General features: G+C 38.0%; 1 protein-coding gene across 1 annotated transcript in view; it reads right to left on the bottom strand.

The window, feature by feature from the left end:
- Nucleotides 1-20178, bottom strand: part of TRPM1 (transient receptor potential cation channel subfamily M member 1) — a 99636-nt gene that overhangs the window by 20547 nt on the left and 58911 nt on the right. Inside the window, 4 exon segments of the mRNA XM_075535357.1 lie at nucleotides 3887-4089; nucleotides 6287-6431; nucleotides 11492-11666; nucleotides 13876-14127. Coding sequence (XP_075391472.1) covers nucleotides 3887-4089; nucleotides 6287-6431; nucleotides 11492-11666; nucleotides 13876-14127 — 775 coding nt within the window.

The following is a 20178-nucleotide window of genomic DNA, read 5'->3' as shown; positions in this document are numbered from 1 at the left end:
AACAGATTAGCACTAAGAAATTTGTCCTCAATTGCACTCATTCTGCCTTCTGTTGATTTAGTTATACTCGTCTTTCCACTGTACTATCTTACTTCTGTGATTTTAGTATTAATCTTCTAGATTTCTATTCGCTGTGTTTGTGTGGTTTTAAATTTTATGTTTATCTTGTTGTTTTTTTGTAGTTGTTCTTCTTATTGTTTTGCCTGTATTTACCTTGATTATTGTCTGTGGTTTCCTCAAACTCTCTCTCTGTCTGTTAAAGCTACCTAAATAGAATTCTTCTTAATTCCTAAAAGATAGTTTCAATAGCATTTCGTCCCCCAGACCATTATTTTGATGACTCACTTGAGCCATCTAGTCTTGCTTTTTGGTTGTTTTGTTTCATTGTGTTTGTGTGAAACTTGAAGTTGTCTGTTGTTTCTCAGAAAGTTCAGCATTACTATATTAAATTATTGGTTTGCTTCATCTTACTATTTTGTTTCATTTTGTTGTAATATATTCAGGCAATAGGACAGGTGTGCTATTCTGTCTCTAATTTTGCAGCACCGTGTGGTATTCCTCACCTGCCTCTGGTTGGATATGATCGCAGGTGGGAATGCGGCACCAGTCTATGCTCTCCCGTCATGCAGAGCAGTTTAGGAGAGGTGTAAATGTGGGTGGGCTGTTATCTGTCCCTGATCCAGGGTGAGGCTGCAGGTGTGTAGGTATGATTGCATAGGGTTGTAAGATCCTGGCTGCTGTGGGGGAGGGGAGAATAGAAAAAAAAGAAAGACAAAGTTTAGAGGAAAGAGGGAGGAAAGAAAGGAAAAGCATAAAAAAAAAACCCAAGGTGGGGTGGTGGAGAGGGCAGACCAAGGAGAAAAGGTAAAAAGAAAAAGGAAAGTGAGGGGGGTAAAAGTAGGGAAAGCAAATACCAACAAGTATGGCACAAAAAAAAACAAAACAACCAAAGGAGTATTGGCACAAATGCTAACACTGCTGCAGTGGGAAAGTAACATGTGCTCTGTGGAAACATGCACTCGTGGGCACAGAGTCCGAGGCAGGTGCTGCTGAATGTGGAGTTAATTCGGGGAGCACTAATTCCATTATATCACAAAGAGTGCAGATGAAGGAGAGAGAAAGGAAAAATGAAACCAAGAGATTTAGGGAGCAGGGTGGGGGCGGTGGGGGTGGGGAGGAGTGACACAGTACTCCATTGCAGTGTGCATTGCCATCCATAGGGTGGGACTGTTGACTATGAAAGTTATGTAGGATGAGTACCCACTCTGTGGGATTAAAAAAAAATAGAAAAGAATAAGGGATAAAATAGAGAAAAATGAAGAAGGAAGTAAAATAAGGGAGAAGGGCAGGAATTGAGAAAGGCGAGAGAGAGCTCCAGCTCTCAGTAATGATGAAAGTGTCAGAATACAGCTTTCATGGGAGCTCATACTGCTGAATGGAGAAGGGCACTGTTAATCAAGGAGGCAGCATAGGACAGGGCATCTGCTACACAGAACTGACCAAACATCATCATCAACAACCAAAAAATGGGGAAGAAAGTAAAAACAAAGGAAAACCAAACCCAAATCCCATTGCCAGCTAGCTGATTCTGACTCATAGTGAGAGAGCAGATAATGGAGTCAGCCTGATGCTAATCAGCTACTCAAACGTGTAGCACGACTGGGATCTAGAGAGCTAAGAACTGAAATGCATCAGTGCACCACCTTGCAGTCAAATTCCTTTTCAACTTGGTCAACATGTTTAGGCAAAAAACCCATCTGGGCACCAAGAACATTTTGATAAGTAATGAAGCTTGAGACTTTAGGGAAGTCGTTCTCAATCTGTGGGTCACAACCCCTTTGGGGGTTGAACAACCCTTTCATAGGGGTCGCCTAAGACCATTGGAAAACACATATTCCCAATGGTCTTAAGAACCGAGACACCCCTCCTGTATCCATCTCCAGGTGGGTCTGTCCACATGCAGATACGCCCACATACGAGTACCAGGTGTGAAGACTGTTACCCATGCTACACCATGCTTCAAGACAAAATTTCATTTATTTGTAATTAGAAATAAATATTTTACAATATATAATTATATATGGTTTTGTGATTAATCACTATGCTTTAATGATGTTCAATTTGTAACAATGAACATACATCCTATATATCAGATATTACATCATGATTCATAACAGTAGCAAAATTACAGTTATGAAGTAGCAAGGAAAATAATTTTATGGAAAAAAAGATGTAAAATAAAAAAAAAGAAAGAATATAATTTTATGGCTGGGGGGGCACCACAACATGAGGAACTGTATTAATGGGTCACAGCACTAGGAAGGTTGAGTTCCACTGTCTTAGGGAGTGAAAGGCTCAAGGATGTCTTCTGTGCCTTGTGAATGTGCCTCTTTTGTTTCCTTAATTGAAGACTTGTTCATTGTAACAAACTTCTTAAACATTCCCTTGAGGTTGCAACCTAATTCAGAGTATATGAATGACTTGTTTTTCACTGAATCTTTGAAGCAGCTTTGAAAGTAGCAAACCTCACTGTTGCCTCTTGTGAAACACTTGCAGAAATAAACGTAGAATATCTCAATTAACCTGGTCTCTGTCTTAGGCTAAAACAGTGCAAAGCATCCCAATAGGGGTTCTGAGACTGTAAATCTTATTGGGAGCAGGTAAACTTATCTCTCTCTGGCACAGCTGCTGGTGCGTTTGAACTACCGATCTTGCTGTGAGTAGTCCAGTGTTTACCTGACAGTGCCATGAGGGCTTCTAAAGGAATAGAAGTTGATAGGTACACAAAAGGGGGAAAAAGAAAATAACAAAAAGGAATGGTGGTAAGAGAGTGAAAATCTAAGGGGAAAAAAGTGGTACAGCCCTGGTTAATGGGGAGGGAGGGTGGAGTAGGTTTGACCGGCCACTGAGTGGCCGTGGTGAGGGAGCTGCCTCTTGATATTGATAGGTTGTGCGCAGTAAGGGAGAAGATAGATCACACTTCTTTGGTGGCCAATCACTGATGTTGGTGCTGGTGCAGTCCTGGGTGAGTGGAACCAGTAATCTGCTTCCTGCTTCGGTTGAAATCCTGCTTGCAATAATTCAGAATGGCCGCACTGGGTCAGTTGGCAGTTTAGCGATTCCTCTTTGCTGCTTGTGTTCTGTTTCTTCCTTTCATCCATATTTGATATTCTTTATCTATTCCTCTGAAGTTCTAAGTTCCAGGATTGTCATTCTTATCTTTTTCATTTGGTTCCTTGAGTCTTTGTTGTAGAGTGTTTAGATAGTGTAACTGCCTCGTCTGCTATCTTAGATTCCTACTCCTTGGCTGTAATCTTTTTTTAAAAAATCATTTTATTGGGGGCTTGTACAGCTCTTATTCACAATTGATACATACATCCATTGTGTCAAGTACATTTTTTTACTGGAAATATCCTTAGGTGACCCAAATGCTTTGTGCTTAACTGCTAACCAGAAGTTGATGGTTCTTGGAAGAAAAGTCTGGGTAATCTATTGATTATAGCTGAAGAAACCTTTTGAGCAATTCTATTCTATAACATATGTATTGCCATGAACTAGAGTTGACTTTATACCAACTAACAACAATTTTAACAGAAGTAGATCTTTAGACTTCTCTTCCTTAGTATTTCTGGGTGAATCTGAATTACCAGCATTTGGGTTAGTAGTTAATTGCAAATAATTTTCTCCACCTGGAGGCCATCTGTAATTTTGATTACTAATCAGAATAAAAGTGACAAAAAATGAAAGCATTCTGAAAAGAATAGCAGCTGGGCTAGAGTGTTGTGTTTCACATATTTAATAAATTTAGTGAGACTTCTAAGAGTGCCCAACTGAACCATTTTCTCGAAATTAGCCCAGGATAGGAATGAAAGGGTCTTGCACATACTTAATCCATGATCCTGTTCATCTTGGTCTCCTTCTCCTTTTTTCCTGAAGTTACCACTAAGATGCATAATGATGATGTAGATGTGGCTTAAAATGATCATTGGTGGTGGTAAGACTGGACGGTCATGAAATGTCATAATCAGCTGGTACCTCTGAAATTTCCATACTTGGTTAGATATTGACTTTACTTCAAAGAAGGTATTGCTTTAAAAAGAAGAGAGTTTTATTGTTACTTATATTACTTTAACTTGTGATTTCTCAGAAAAAATTAATTCATATTGAAATGAAAATATAAAGATGACTTTTAATGTCACTGATTCCTTGGCTACTCATTCTCTTTATTAATATAAATGTGGATTATCTACACTCAGCTATGAAATCACAAATTAAACATATTTAAGATTGCTATAGATGGCTTGAAAAAATACAGATTCGTGTGCACAGGAAATTTTATTTCATATACTTTATAGAATGTGCTATTTAACTAAACCTTTTCCTGCATTTAAACTTTTTACCCAATCAAACTGCTTTCATCTCTCTGAACTGCTTGCTTATGGAACGGATTTGGCCAAATGTGTATTACGTGGGACTTCAGGCAGGGTATAAGCTTTGCCTTATTGTAGCTTCCAACAGAGGGCAGTGTACATTAGAAATAGAAACCTGACCGAGTTTGTTATTTACTGACATTGAACCCAAGCCAAACCAACTGTAGGCAAGTTGATTCCAACGCAGAGCAATCCTGTAGGACATGGTAGAATTCTCAGTGTTTCCAGCACTATAATCATTATGGAAGCAGATTACAACATCTTTCTCCCATGAATAACTGGTGAGTTTGAACTGTGGATCTTTCAGTTAATATCTATTGCACTAGCAGAGATTCTTCTACCAACACCTGAGACCTTAAAAAAACAAACAAACCCCCAAACAGTTAACCTCCTATTTTTCCTTTATTTTCTCATCTCTCAAGCCAGGAGTTTACACTAGAGTCTCTCTAATCTACTACTCAGCTCTGATAGCTTATATTTTTATGAAGGATTTTTCCTTTATGTAGAAGCTAAAGTATTTTTTTCAACACTTACTAAACATGGTCATCTCAACCAATTATGCAAACATCCACATTTTATAAGATAACTTGATTTAATAGTTTGTTGTTTCTTTCCCACACCACCCACCTTCATTTTATAAATTATAAGAAAAATATTTTGCATAACATCACAGTAATTGTAACCCTTATGAAATTGATATTGCTTTCTTTATGAATTGATATTGCTTTTTATGTCTCTGGTAGTTTAAAGCATAGCTAGTTCAAGAGACTTTCATCAAAGAAAATATTTTCACAAGATCACAATGCATGCTAAAGTATTTAATAACTAAGCAAATGAAACTTAACTTTGTCAACTCCTGATTTATGAATACATTAGCCCTATCCTTTGTCATTGAACTAAAAAATCTGCAAAATAATTATCCATTCAAACATTTTCAGTGGGATTTTTTTTCATATTGGGGTTTCTCTTAGATGTACTTTGTCATTGGGGATAACCCTCTTTTAAAATAATTAAATCATTTTATTGGGGACTTATACATCTCTTATCACAATCCACAGACATCATGTCAAGAACTTTTATACATTTGTTTCCCTCATCATTCTCAAAACATTTGCTTTCTACTTGAGGCCTTGGTATCAGCTCCTTATTTTTTCCCTTCCCTCCCTGCTCCCCCCTCCTCCATGGACCTTTGATAATTTAGGAATTATTATTATAAGAAAGTGTGGTGAAGAAAGCTGATGGTGCCTGGCTATCAAAAGACATAGCATCAGGGGTCTTAAAGGCTTGAAGATAAACAGGTGGCAATCTAGCTGAGAAACAACAAAGCCCACATGGAAGAAGCACACCAGCCTGTGAGATCATGAGGCATTGAAGAGATCAGGTATCAAAGACCAAACCATAGCATTGTGAATGAGGGGGAGTGCAGAGTGGGTACTGAAGGCCCATCTGTGGGCAATTGGGGGTAACCCTCTGTTTCTGGTGTTTGAAACCAAGGATTGATGAATCTACAGAGACAGCAAGTAGAATTAGAATGCCTGGGGTCAGGGTGGAGTTTAGTGGGGGTCGGGGTGGGGGGTGGGCAGTAAAGAGGAGCTGATACCAAAGAATTCAAGAAGGAAGAGAATGTTTTGAATTTGCTTGTGGTAGCAGTTGTACAATACAGCTGATGTGATTGAACTATGAAATGATATGATATCTGTATCAGCTGCCAATAAAATAGTTTTGGAAAAAACAATTATAATTTTTTAAAGTCCTGATAAATTGTGTGTATATACATGATAACACATTTCTGAGATTAACCTGAAATGCTATAAAGCAATAATAATAAGCACATGCTCATCAGTTCTGGCACATACTTGAAGACAGCGATCAGTAGGTTCACCAGCAGGATATTGGCCACTAGCAGGTAGCATGCCATGATGGCTGGTGTGAGCCAGGCACCTGGGATACAGGGTGGGAGTCTCTTGCCATCTTCATCATAAAGGTTGTCGCCGCATGGAGCTGGAATGAAAACTTGTACTTTTGTGCTTGCTTTCCCATGCAAGGATAATGCTCTCTATCATATTAAATTACCTATTTACTCTCTGAAATCACAAGCAAAACTTTTCTGTGTGAATATACCAACTTACACACAAAATATAAGTCAAATTTTATTACTGTACTCAGGCTTTGTCACTCTTGAGATGTCTTATTTGTACACTAGTTCTTAATTTGTCATGTTTGTCAGTATTTTCTCATTTGTTCATTGTGTTTGCTTTAAACTTTTTCTGTTTTAAACGCTTAAGTGTGTCTTAGGTGAAATGTTACACAGAAAATTAATTTCAATCCAATAATTTATATAAACATTTATCTGTGACTTTGGTTATTATCCCTGAAGTGTGTTTGAACTTCCTCTATTTCTATACTGCCTTTCTGTTTTTAATCCAGCGTTTCCCTACACCTCCTTACCTTTTCATTTTTGCTTTTGTACCAGTGTTACCTGTTTGGTTTCTTATACTGATTGTTCTAAAAAGCCTCTTAGATGTTACTGTATATTTTATAATAATCTATTATGTAGCTGAGGTGATTCTGGGAGTATTTTCAGTTTGAGATTAAAAGTCTTACAGCAATAGACTTCAGGGTTCTTAAGACTCTCCCAGATTAGTAAATTTGATCTTTTTAATGAATTTGAATTTTCTTCTATGTGTTCTTTCAGTCTAACCCGGACACTGGTAGTGGTAGCTGGGTATGATCTAGTTTCTCTGGTCTCAGGCTAGAGGAAGCCGTGACTCCTATGGGCTAATGTCTTCCCTGAGTCTGGTTTCCTTCGTTCTCCTTAGTTCCAGGCAGCAAGAGAACAATAGTTATAACTTAGATGGCTGCTTCCAAGCTTTTAAGACTCCTGGCACTACTTCCCCAATCTAGGACGTGGAACATTTTCTTTCTGAACTGTGTTATACCAATTGATGTAGCTTTCCCATAAGACTATGTAGTTGGCCCACAGACTATGTTTTTTCCAGTCCAGTAACTCAATCCCATGACGTTAATGGGTGGGTCTAATTATTTTCAAAACTGTGCTTCCTATGTGCTCTATTACATGAATGACCTTCAAAAATATTATGACAAAAATCCATTATTTTTCTATTTCATTTTTCTGTGAATTTTTGAAGCTTATTCATATACACATGCAGTACATACAAATGTATATGTGTATATGTATATACAAGTGTATATGGATATACCTATATATGCACATGCATGTCTGTACTCCCTTATGACCTCCTATATTTGTACAGTAAACATACCTGCCTTTCTAACCATTCACAGGTTTCTGGTTATTGTTGATGTTGCAGAACTGTGTTATATAGGATTTACCATGGTTATTCTTTCTTTTTCTTGATCACACTGTCCTGACTCTCTTATAATTTGCCTTTTACCTTTGCTAGAGTAATATGTGTCCACTAACCAGTGAATGATGCTCCCTGCCCAACCTTGGTAACCATCAAAGAATATTGCTTTCTGGGTATAAATATATTCTTGAGTTTTATGAAAGTGATATTATACAATAGTGATCCTTTTGTGGTTGACCATTTTTACTAAACATACTGTTCTCCAGATATGTCCATGTTATGTTATTTTTGACGCATAACTATGCTTTATCATTGCATAGTATTCCATTATATTATATACCTCATTTGTTTATGTATCAGTTAATGGGCCCTTGCTATTCCCATTTTTTGCTTTTGTGAATGACACTGCAATTAATATAGGTATGCATATGTGTACTGTTTTCTGCATATATGTTCCTTTGTCACTGCTCTTATTTCTCTAGAATTTATAGCTAGGAGTGAGATTGTGGCATCATTTCATATTTGCATTTCTAGCTTTTGGAAGTGGTGTCACGCTGTTTTCCATAGTCCTTTTATCATTTTACAATTTCACCAAAGGTGCATATGTTATAATCTCTCAAGTTCACAAGCATTTGTTTTTGTTTTCTGGATTGTTTGTTTGTTTGTTTGTTTGACCAGTTCCTTTTTTGCAGGATGAGATGGTATCTCATTATCATTTTTTATTTACCTCTGTCTTAATGATGAATGATAGCGAACAATTCTTCATGTGTTAGCTGTCTCAACGTCTTCTTTGGTGAAGTGTTCATGTCTTGGTGAACACTTGGTAAAGTGTTCATGTCTTTGGTTACTTTTGATTGAATTATTTGTCCTTCTGTTGTTGCAATATTGACATTTTCTACATATTATAGAGCTGTGTCATTGCCCAAAATTATGGAGACGCGTCACTGCCAAAAATGACCCATGTGCAGGTTCTCATTGTACTTTTTTGGTAAAGTCTTTTACCGAGCCTAAGTATTTATTTTTAGGAGGTTTCAGTTTCCTAGATTATCTTCTGCTGTTTGTGTATTTTTAATTCTGTTTGATAGTGTACTTATGCCATAAATTAGGACCCCTAGTTTTGTCCCTATATTATCGTGCAGGAATTTTACAGTTTTAGATTTAATATTTAGGTCTTTGATCCATTTTGAATAAGTTTTTGTGTACGGTCATTGTGTTTGTATTATACAGAAATTTTGCATTTTTATTCTGACAAATATACCATTATGTTTCTTTCTTTACTATTAGCCATTAGAAAGTTATTATACTTTCTAATTATTTAATATTACCTTTTTGGGGTACATTTGCTTTGATAATAGTTTTATTATCTAGTGTATTGCCTCGTTAACCCTCAAATTACTTCATATACTTTTCCCATGCCATGAAAATTTTTCCTTACTTTTTTCTGCTCATTTGAAATACCATTTTTTATCATATTTACCACACATAATTGAGAGAAAATAGTATAATTTCCAACAGTGGCTAATGAAGTAATCTTCATGAATTTATAGGATGTTTACTCTTATATACATTTAAACTTGCATAAAATAATCAGCTAAGAAAAGTGTTAACTAATAAACATTTTCCACTATACTTATCAATTCCATGTCAACTTACGATTAATTTCCATGGCATAGACTATAGAGCGATTGAAAATCAGGATTTTTTTAAAAGTTGTGATAGGAAGGGAGGAAAGATAAAAAAGATGACGTTAAGAGAAAAGTAAAACAAGTGATTTAAAAACATTATTTTGATTCTGAGAAAGACAAAGATCTCAAACTTTAGAATTATAAACTTATGCTGAGAAACAGCGATATATTTGGGAGAATAGTATATAGCATTGATTTTATAAGAATATATTTTTATAGATATTTATTTTACTGTATATTTTAAGCAATAATAAAATCAGTTTTAAAAATACTGTGCAAAAGACATGATGCTACTGGCAGATGATCATTCTGACTTAAAAGTTAATCCATTAAATAATATTTTCTTTTATCCCAAAACAAATTCATTGTAAACCTAAATAGATATAAAGTTACTATGTGATAAGAAGATCCTGTTAGTAAACTCACATTTAATAGTATTACTGAACATAATATAGCCACAGTTTCCCTATTTCTAACATCACCAGACTTAATAACAATAAAATAAAAATATAGCTTATACTGTAATCAAGGCTGTTAGTATGCATTTATTTTTACCTAAACAAATAGTCTTTTGAAATAAAATTAGATTTTTAAGTTCTGGTTTACTAAGTTACAAACAAGTTCAGTATTTGATTTTGTGGTATTTATAATAATGTATTTCTATCACATCGTAAAAGCTAGAAAGCAGTTACCATCTAACCTCGTGATGGTATATAAATTGACAGCCCTGAATTTCACATGAAAGAAGGATATTTGAAAATTTTCTCTCTTCAAATAGAAGAACAGATGGCAGCAGACACACCATGTCACATAATGCTTTATGAAAAAGCATGAATATTTGGATGAAAATGTAGGTATTGATATGAAGAGGGGGTTAAGGAATCTCATTTAGGGTGGTGGTTTGTTTGTCTCTAGTGAAACAGGTACAGTAACACTGAGTTTCACTTCCCGCGAGCATGAACTCTCAGACCTTAAATTGTAAAATTCTGGTTTGCAGAAGTCTATGGATGACAATGGAAGTCCAAAATACATGTGCAGGATCTATGCATGGAAGAAGCCCCCACTGATCCCAATGGGACCATAAGGGAGGGGTGGGAATACTCTGGTTATCAGCAGCGAGTATTGAGTAGCAGATTAAAATGATAAATCTGACTGAATGTTTAAAACTTGTCATTTGATCTCTCTTGTGACACACAAGAGCCTGAACTAGTTTTGAATATTTTCTGTTTATTTATTTATTCTCAGATTGGGCCTCATCTCTTGTGTTTTGTTATTGTTGGTAGTGTTATGGACTCTATGTTATTGTGATTTTTGGTATATGAAACCCAGCTTTGGGAAATCTCTAGAGAAATAACTAGAATAAGGGTTCTGTGGGGTGTAGCAGAGGAGAAGGCATAATGGGAAACTGATGTCAAGGAGTATGGAAAGGAAGAAAATGTTTTTAAACTGATTGTGGCAGCAAATGCACAATACTGCTTGATATGACTAAACTATTAAATGGTATGATGTCTGGATTATATCCTAATAAAATTATTTGGAAAAGTTATACCAGCTCAGCCTACATTCTTCAGAAATTTGTGACAGGATTACATTTGATTTATTTTTCTATCATTTAGGTTATTGTTGTTAATACAAATGGTACCCCCAATAGTGAAGAGAAAATTATCACTACATAGAAAGTATGCTTGATGGCTTAAAGAGGATGATGAAGTAAAGGCCCAGTTAACCTGCTTGAGATTTGAACAGGAGCAAAAGTAGGATATTGGCAATGGAACTACACTGATTCAATAGGATATTCACCAGGTCCAACTAAGGGAAATTGCAATTCATCATTCTAGCTAATGGTATTTAGACTAGAAGAAATGATTGGTGTTTCAAAATATGTATCTTACTATCTAGACTTCTTTCTTTATAAAATAAGTTGGAGTCTTATGGCAGGATATTCAATAATTTATTTCCAAATTAATGTCTGCTCATTTATTAATTTGGAACTGATCATCTGACTCAGAAGCATGGAAGAGAATCTTACTATTAATTCTATTCTTACGGTCTATCTGGTCTGCAAACACCTCTCCATAGATCATCCAGTAGGGCATGTAGAAGATGTTTCGGGCCAGTCTCCAAGAAGGTTCTTCATCTGGATGGAGAATGGCTTGACGGGCTACTCCAAAACTCATCAGCACAACCAACATGATAACCACAAAATACAGCATGTCAATCATCTGAATAGAAAAAAAAACATGTATCTCTTACTTTCTTCACATAGAGGCTGGGAAGGAAAGAAAGCTCTTATGAACTCACTGCATTAAGTCAATTCTAGGATTGGGTAGAATTGCCCGTTGGGTTCTTTAGACTTTAAATCTTTATGGGCGTAGACAGCCTCATCTTTTCCCTAAAACTCTTATAAAAGATGAAAGCATTTTCCTGCCTCTTACTATCAAAATATTCTTACATTAGCTAAGTCATTTCTATTATCTTAAAGGTATTAGATATCAGAAATAATAAAATGAAATTGTTACTTAATAGTTTAAATGTGATATGTAAGAAGAAAAGTAGCATGCTGGCTGCATATATACAGATAGAACCCCCCAAATACAAACCCATTGCCATCTAATCCATTCGGACTCAGAGCGACTGCAGGGAAGGGCTCTAAGAGGAAACCTTGGTGGGAGCAAATAGCCTCATCTCTCTCCTGAGAGGCAACTGGCGAGTTTCAACCGTCGACCTTGCAGGTAGCAGCCATGCACTTTACCCTCTGTACAATTAGGCTCCTTTAGAAAGTGCTATAGAAAATGTTGGAATTGCTATGAATTGGAACCAGCTAGATTATACAGTTTGTATTTAATAGAAACTGTTAAAGAACACTTCATGGTAATGTTCTTCTAGCAGGTCGGAACAAGCTTGCAGCTGTGTTACAGTCCCAACATTTTGTCCCCACATCCTCTTATACTTTCCATTCATGTCTTTACCTCCTCACATAAAATCTTCAGTGTAGTTGTTGAGGCCCACAGGCTTCACTTTGTCTTCTATCATTCTCCCTGGCATCCAATCCTGTTGTCTCCCTATCCTCACTCCCTCTCCAGGAACCACTATCAACGCGATGGCTGATGAGCTCCACGTTGCCACATCCAATGGGTTATTTTAGTCCACATCTCACTCAATCCTCAGCAACAAAGATATACCAGACTGCCATTTGCTTCTTCCGATAATTTCTTTAGCCTTTTCCTGTTTCCCTTTCGTCTCCTGGTCACTCCTCATTCTCCTTTGCTGGCTTCTTCACTTTTTCCCTCTCAATATATGTTCAAATGGTGCCAGGGCCTTGCCCTAGAATTCTTATTGTGTAGACTCTCCGATGTCTATTTCCAACCTTGACCTATTCCCAAATCTTGGACCTTTTCTCTGTGTTGCAAATGCCGATTCGGCATCTCCACTTCTACCAAATGCACACTTTAGGCTTACACCCAAAGGCTGAGTCTCCCTCTCTAGACTTGGATTGCTCCTACTTCCAATCACAGACCCACCATTCATTCCATTATTTAGACAAAAATTTTTAAAGCATCCTTCACTACTCTCTTTTATCTCAAATCATTATCAAACACTGTTAGCTCTGGCTTCAAAGCATGGATGCTGGGTAGCACTTCCACTCCCCACCTCCCAGGTCCTCCTCACTGACCTCTGCTTCCATTCTTGTCTCCCTGCAGTCTCGATAGCCCTCTGAACAAAAACTAGGACACGCTATACCCTTACCTAAACCACAGGTGGCTTCTCTTCACATCCAATATCACCTCAGATGCTCACGAAGTCCAGTGCTCCTGAGTGGCCTGCCTGATGCCTAAGAATCTCTGCACTTCTCCCACCCTAGCTTCCTTTTCCAGAGCACTCTTCACATAATAATCTTCACAGGGCCTTGGTCTTGTCCTCTCCACCTGAATTGTTTTCCACAGATATGTGCTTGTCTTACTCCCTTCATGTGACGTCCCACATCACTTTTTCTGAGAGGATTCCCAGAACATTCCATCAGCAAGAGACGCCCTATTACTCTCCCTCTTTTTGCATAGTTTCATTTTCCTTTAATTTTCAATCATTATCTGACACTGTTATTGGGTGCCTTGTTTGAATAAATATTGTCTATCTCCTCATAAGATGTAAGCTTCAAGTAGGCACAGACTTTGTCCATCCTGAATGTATGGTGTCACTGGTGCCTGAAACAGCATCTGGCCTAGAGCAAACCTTTAGCCATCCGACAAATGGATGAAAGCCAAGGTGGTCAATTCTCAGTGTCATGTGCTGAGGGTAATACTCGGTTTTCTATACTTATGAATCTCTATCCTGTAAGAAACCACTTGAATGTGAAAAAACCATATGAATCTCCAAGAACCATGCCCAAGGTCTAGGCTCGTTTCCAAGCACACACAAGAGGTTGATACTAACCATCTTTCCAATCATCATCACATAGGGCCCCAGGTACTTGTTGACCCCAAAGATATCCAGGACACGGATGTACCAGAAGATGATGTCCACACAGTAGATCACTCGGCCATAGCCCATGTAGGGCTGATTCTGTAGGCGAAGGATCACCCCAATCATGAACACGGAGATTGCCACAAGGTCAGTGATGTTCCAATACTCCTGCAGCCAAACTTTTATCTTCTGGCTGAGTTTTCCAGGTTCTGACATGAGAATCTGAAAACAAATCCCGAAGAACACATAAACTTCTAGTGTTATGTGATATTCTCATCTTTTTATACTTTTGGACAGATGGACTGGTAGAAGATTAATATTTCAGGGCATCGGGTCCCCATATCCTGTTTAAGACCTCTACACACCATTCTGCTTAGACAGAAAACACTATTTAGACTAAGGAATTCCATGGAATCTTCTGTTTTCCTAGATTCAGTATTTTACAAACACCACTATCAGGAAGTACTTTTTAAATTATATCCTTCTGTACTTAGAGCAATTTTTTTTATTTCAAAGAAAAAAAATTGGGCCCTGTACCTACTAGATCCTGTTTCAGACTTAGCGTAGGAGAAAAATTCCTGAGTACAGATAAGCTCCCCACAGTGGGTAGTGCACCCAAGGGGAAATGCCAGAATTGGACTTGCAGATAGTTCTTTACCAGAATTCTTTTACAAGTCAGATGTGAGAAGTCAAAAGAATGTTGAATTTATTTCACTCCTGCTTGAGACAATAGTTCTGGAAAATTACCCCTGGTTAAAATGACATTTGCTCAGAGTAAAGTTGGAAATATTTAACAAGCAGCATGGTTTGGACACTATAAAAATAGCATCACAGTTTGACTCTTCCTAACTTAGGGGAGAATCACCAGCCGAAGGCTGGTTTCTATGAGGTGAGCTCAAACATGTCTCCACCCTCCAACCATTTGACCAGTTCTGAAACCAATCATACCTTCCAGCTATTATGTACTCTGCTCAGTTCAATAAGGGTTTTCAATGGCCACATATAACTCTGAGACAAAACTCTCAATTAGGGGATTTTTTTAGGGAAGTAATAGGTTATAAATTAGGATCAGAAACAACTTAAGATAAAATTCTTCAACCAGAGCAACCTATTCTCAATTCTTCGGCGCCTTGGGCTTTGTCATCCTCTGGAAAGTGTTACAAAGCTCTTTAACTCTGCTAAGAAGTTTCCGGAGACACCGGTGCTGCCAGCAAGCTTTTTTGTTGTTTTTGTTCCCGTGTTCCTGAAGGTGCTCAGCTTTTTCACTCTGTGGGCCAGAAAGCTCACTTCACTATCTTCTGCAAGTCTCTTTAAAAAAATAACGAAGTCCCTACTCCTGCTTACTTTTCTCACTGTTTCTCTCTTGCATGAGGACAGGCATGCTAGTAAGAACTGGATTCGAATAAGGGTGGAATGTATGGGTGGTGACTTCAGTCATTTGTCTAGGTATTTCCAGACCACACTGATCTGCTGCACAACAGAACAAAACGCAGCCTGGGTCTGTGCCAGCCTCACACTGTTCTTGTGCTGGGTAGATGTGTCGCTCCATCTCCTTGAGGGCCTTACTCTTTTTCGCTGCCCCACTACGTTACCGAACATGATAGCCTTCTCCAGGAATAGTCTCTCCTGACAACACGTCCAAAGTATGGTAAATGAAATTTCCTCATCCTTGCCTGTAAAGGACATTCTGGTTGTACTTCTTCCAACACAGATCAGTTTGTCCATTTAGCAATCCATGGTATTTTAGCTTTTTAAAAATTCATTTAATTATCTTTTAGAATTTTGGCAAAAATATATGCAACGAAAACATTCTCCAATTCAATAACTTCTACATGTATAATTCATTGCCATTGATTACACCCTTCGTGTTGTACAACCGTTATTGATCTCCTTTTACAAATTATTCTACCACCATTAATATAAATTCAAGGCTCCCTAAGCAAAGACTGCATTCTTCACCTATGGTAACCATATGTCAAATTTGGTTTCTTTTTAAGTTGTTTTCTTGATATTCACATGTCATACATTTCCACAGTTAAATTGCTTTTTAAAAGAGTTGCATATACATCATCACAATCATTTCTATTACTCCCTCCCTGCTGCATTCAATGTGTGGTAGTTACACAATTTCATGTCAACTTGATAAATAAGAATGAAGGGGTGGAGTCTAGCCTGTCAATCAGGTCACGGTCTGATGGCTTCTTATGGGCATGGCTTTCTGATGCCTCTCTTCCTCCCTGGAGGCAGGACACACATTCTCTCTGCTACACATTCCTATTGACAAGCAAAATAGCATAAATATGGCAGCCAGAACTCTGGAGATTCTTCAACTGCTACTGGACCCACAGAACTTTCCACCCACAGTCCTGTGATCTTCTTACATTCAGCATCATTGAATGTGCTGTATGAGTCTGAAGAGGAATTCATGAACTAATATTGGACTTATGGGCTAATATCAAACTTATGGACTTGAGCTGGACTGTGCTGGGATGTTTTATTGATGCATAATTACTTCTTGATATAAAGTTCTCTCTTACACACAAATGAGTGTCTATGAATTTGTTTCTCCAGTCAACCCAGACTAACACATTGTGTGCTCCCCAATCTCTCCCCCTTCCATCCACATCCCCAATAAACAATTGCATCAGTTATTGTATCTTCTGTGCTTCATAATCAGGGAAACCCAACAGAAACAAAAACCAGAAAAGAAAATGAAGCACAAAGAGGAAAAGAATATTAATATAAAGATAAAAATGACAAGTAAGAAAGTTAAAACAACCAAGAATATTTTTAAAGTCAGAGAAGAAATTTCTGTCAAGGCAAAAAATACTTGAGCTTAGAAGAAATTCAGGTTGGGGCAAGAGGGAGGTGAACTGCTCAAGTATCATATTATACCATGATTCCATGCCCCATAATCAAGTTTACAATCATCACTGCTGATAGTAAACCTGAATCCCTCGCCTGACCAGAGGGGATCTGCCACAGGCTTACGTTGACTAGCTATTCTGCAGATGGATAATGGGCTCCCACTGTTCTCCAGAGCCTTCTACAAATTGTGTGTTCACAATGTGAGTTCCAGTACTTCCCCTTCATCATATCTGGATTTTGTTATCATTATCGGTGGCTCACACAAGCTGGTATGCTTCTTCAATGTGGACTTAGTTGACACCTCACTTAGATGGCTGCTTGCCTGAATACAAGTCCCAGATACTATTCCAGTTGATCGCTGGGCATCATCTGCTTTCTTCACCGCACGTTTCTGTTGCACCCTTATCTTCAATGATCTCGTCATGAAAGCAAGTATTGAGCAGGGCCATGTTATTAGTACTAAGTGTTCTTGGATTGGGGCTAGAATTATGTGGGAACCCCAAATCCATCTGTTTGTCCATCGGTTGTGAACGACTCTGGCTTACTTTGGTTGTCATCTTAAGACAAAAACAGAAACAAACACTAATAAGAACAACAACAAAACACACAAAAGCAAACATAAAAAACAAAAACAAGAGAAACATAACAGAAAAACATTGACATTCATCCCTCCTGGGGTATAAGGCGAGTGAATAGATAATATCAATAATTTAGTCAATGGCATAGAATTTAAGGTGCTGCTGATATGAGGAGTTTATGCCAGTATTCCAACTTGGAGCTGAAATCCATGAGTTATTGCTTTGTACAGATTGATTTCTTAATTAACTGAGTTGTTTACACTGAGCATGGGGGTTGGTGCTAGGAGAAATTTTCCTGTATCATGTTTTACAAGTGCAGAACCTTGCCTCTCAGATTAAAACCTGTCATATTAGTGCAAGAGGATCAATGAGGTACTAAATATATGGTAGTTCTGGGTCCCCTTTCATCGGACACCCACTAAGCCAGGGATCCCACACGAGCCCAATGACGGCCATTTCTACATTCTTGGGGTTCCCATCTTTTGCTTCCTCTCCCATCAGAGTATTTCAGCCCTAAGTCCAAGGGTCCAGGTAGTTTTGAGGTAGGCCCAGTTTATGCAGTTGGGTTGAATCCTTCTAGTGTGTCCCTTGGGGGAATGCCATGTTCCTTGTAAACCCTGTGCCTAAGGTCATCATAGTGCTTAGGCCCTGCATGGTTCACTGAGGGTTGAGTAGAAACATATTCGTAGTGTCTACCCAGGACCCTAAAATCAGGTTGATTCTCCCCTATAGTTTCATACAATTATTGTATAGCATCCCTTCCCAATGTGAGATTATACCTCTCTATTTACCCACCACACCTACCAACAGAAATATCCATGTCGCATCTCACATATAAATGCTCCCCTCCCTTGGTCTTAACTTAATTTCCCAGTAAGGTTCTCCTCTCATTCCTGTGGAGAGCCTGTTGATTTGTTGCTGCCTTGTCTCAATGTTGTAGAGCATCAAGTGGATGGTCTTCTCCCTTCTTGATGGAGTGACCCCGTCTAGGTGAGGTCTCTTCTTTTGAGGTGGTTGAAGTGCACCTAAGGGGTTATATATGGTTTATGGCTGGTAAGCAGGCATTCTACCCCTTTGGGAATTGGCCATGGTATATTCAAAATTTTTCTCTAGCATCTCAATTCAAATGCATCCATTCTTCTCTCCTTTATTCAATGTCCAACTTTCACATGCATATAAAGTCATTGACAATATTATGGTCAGGAGCACCTTAGTCCTGAAAGTAGAATTCTGACTTTTCAGTATTCTAAAGAGGTCTTATGCAGAAGACTTACTCAAATGAAATGTCATCTTTTAATCTATTGACTGCTGCCTCCATAAGAATAGATTGTGGGTCCAAGCAAGACAAATTTTTTTTTTTACAATTTTAAGCTTTTCTTATTTACCATGATGTTACCTATTGGTCCAGTTGTGAGGATTTTCGTCTTCTTTACATTGAGTTTCAATCCATACTGAAGGCTCCAATCCTTGATCTTCATTAGCAAGTGCTTCAAGATCTCCTCACTTCCAGCAAGCAAATTTGTGGCATCTGCATATTTCAAGTTGTTAATACGTCTACCTCCAATACTGATGCCTCATTCTTCTTCATATAAGCCATCTTCTCTGATGATGACTTACCATACAGATTGAACAGTATGACCAGAGAGTACAACTCTGATGCACACCTTTCCTGATTTTAAACCATGCAGGATTCCCTTGTTCTGTCCCACACTGCCTCTTGATCCATATCAACTTCCTCATGAGCACTCTGAAGTGTTCTGGAATTCACATTCTTCCCAAGATTTGTTATCGCTCCCATAGGTTATTATGATCCATACAGTTGAATGCATTGGCATAGTCAATAAAACACAAGTAAACAGCTTTCTGGTATTCTCTGCTTTCAACCAAGATTCATCTTCCATCACTAATGACATCCCTTATTCCACATCATCTTCTCAGTTCAGCTTAAACCCCTTGTTAATGTATTTTTGCAACCGTTGTTGGATGATTTTCAGCAAAATTTTACTTGTATGCAATATTTATGACATTGCTCCATAATTTGAGCATCGTGTTGGGTTACTTCTCTTTGGAATGAGTACAAATATGAATTTCTTCCAGTTAGTTGGCCAAATAGCCGTGTTCCAAATTTCCTGGCATAGAGAAGCGAGTGCTTTCTGTATTATATAGTTGCTGAAACGTTTCAATGGGCATTCCATCAATTCCTGGAGTCTTGTGTTTGGTGAACGCATTCAGTGCAGCTTAACCTTCTCCCTGCAGCGCCGTTGGCTCTTGCTCCTGCAGCGGTGGAGTGCTGACTAGTTCTTTTCGGCATGCTCCTTCCACAGAGTCTTTCCATCTTACTTTGGTGCTTCCTGCGTCCTTCAATGCTTCGTCCACAGAATCTTTCAAGATTGCATCTCAAAGCTTGAAATTTTTCTTGCGTTATTTCAGTTTAAGATATTCTGAGCATGTTCGCTCTCGCTCTCTCTCTCTCTCTCTCTCTCTCTCTCTCTCTCTCTCTCTCTCTCTCTCGGCTTTTTAACTCTAGGTCTGCACATTTTATTATGATATTTTACTTTTATCTTCTCAAGCTGTCTATTCAATTCCTTGACTTCATTCTTTCTCTATTTTCTCTAACTAGTCTATGATTATGAACAATTTTCAGAGTTTCTTCTGACATCCAGCCACTTTGCTCTTTTCTTTATTTCCTGTCTCTTTAATGACCTTTGGCTTTATTCAGGAATGGGGTCTTTTTTATTTTTGTACATTTTATTAGGAGCTCTTACAGATATTATCACAATCCATAGTTCCATTAGATCAAGCATGATTGTACAATTGCTGTCATCAT

This window comes from Tenrec ecaudatus, chromosome 17 (genome assembly GCF_050624435.1).
Source record: "Tenrec ecaudatus isolate mTenEca1 chromosome 17, mTenEca1.hap1, whole genome shotgun sequence".
Classification (NCBI taxonomy): domain Eukaryota; kingdom Metazoa; phylum Chordata; class Mammalia; order Afrosoricida; family Tenrecidae; genus Tenrec; species Tenrec ecaudatus.
This window is presented reverse-complemented; position numbering and strand designations above follow the sequence as displayed.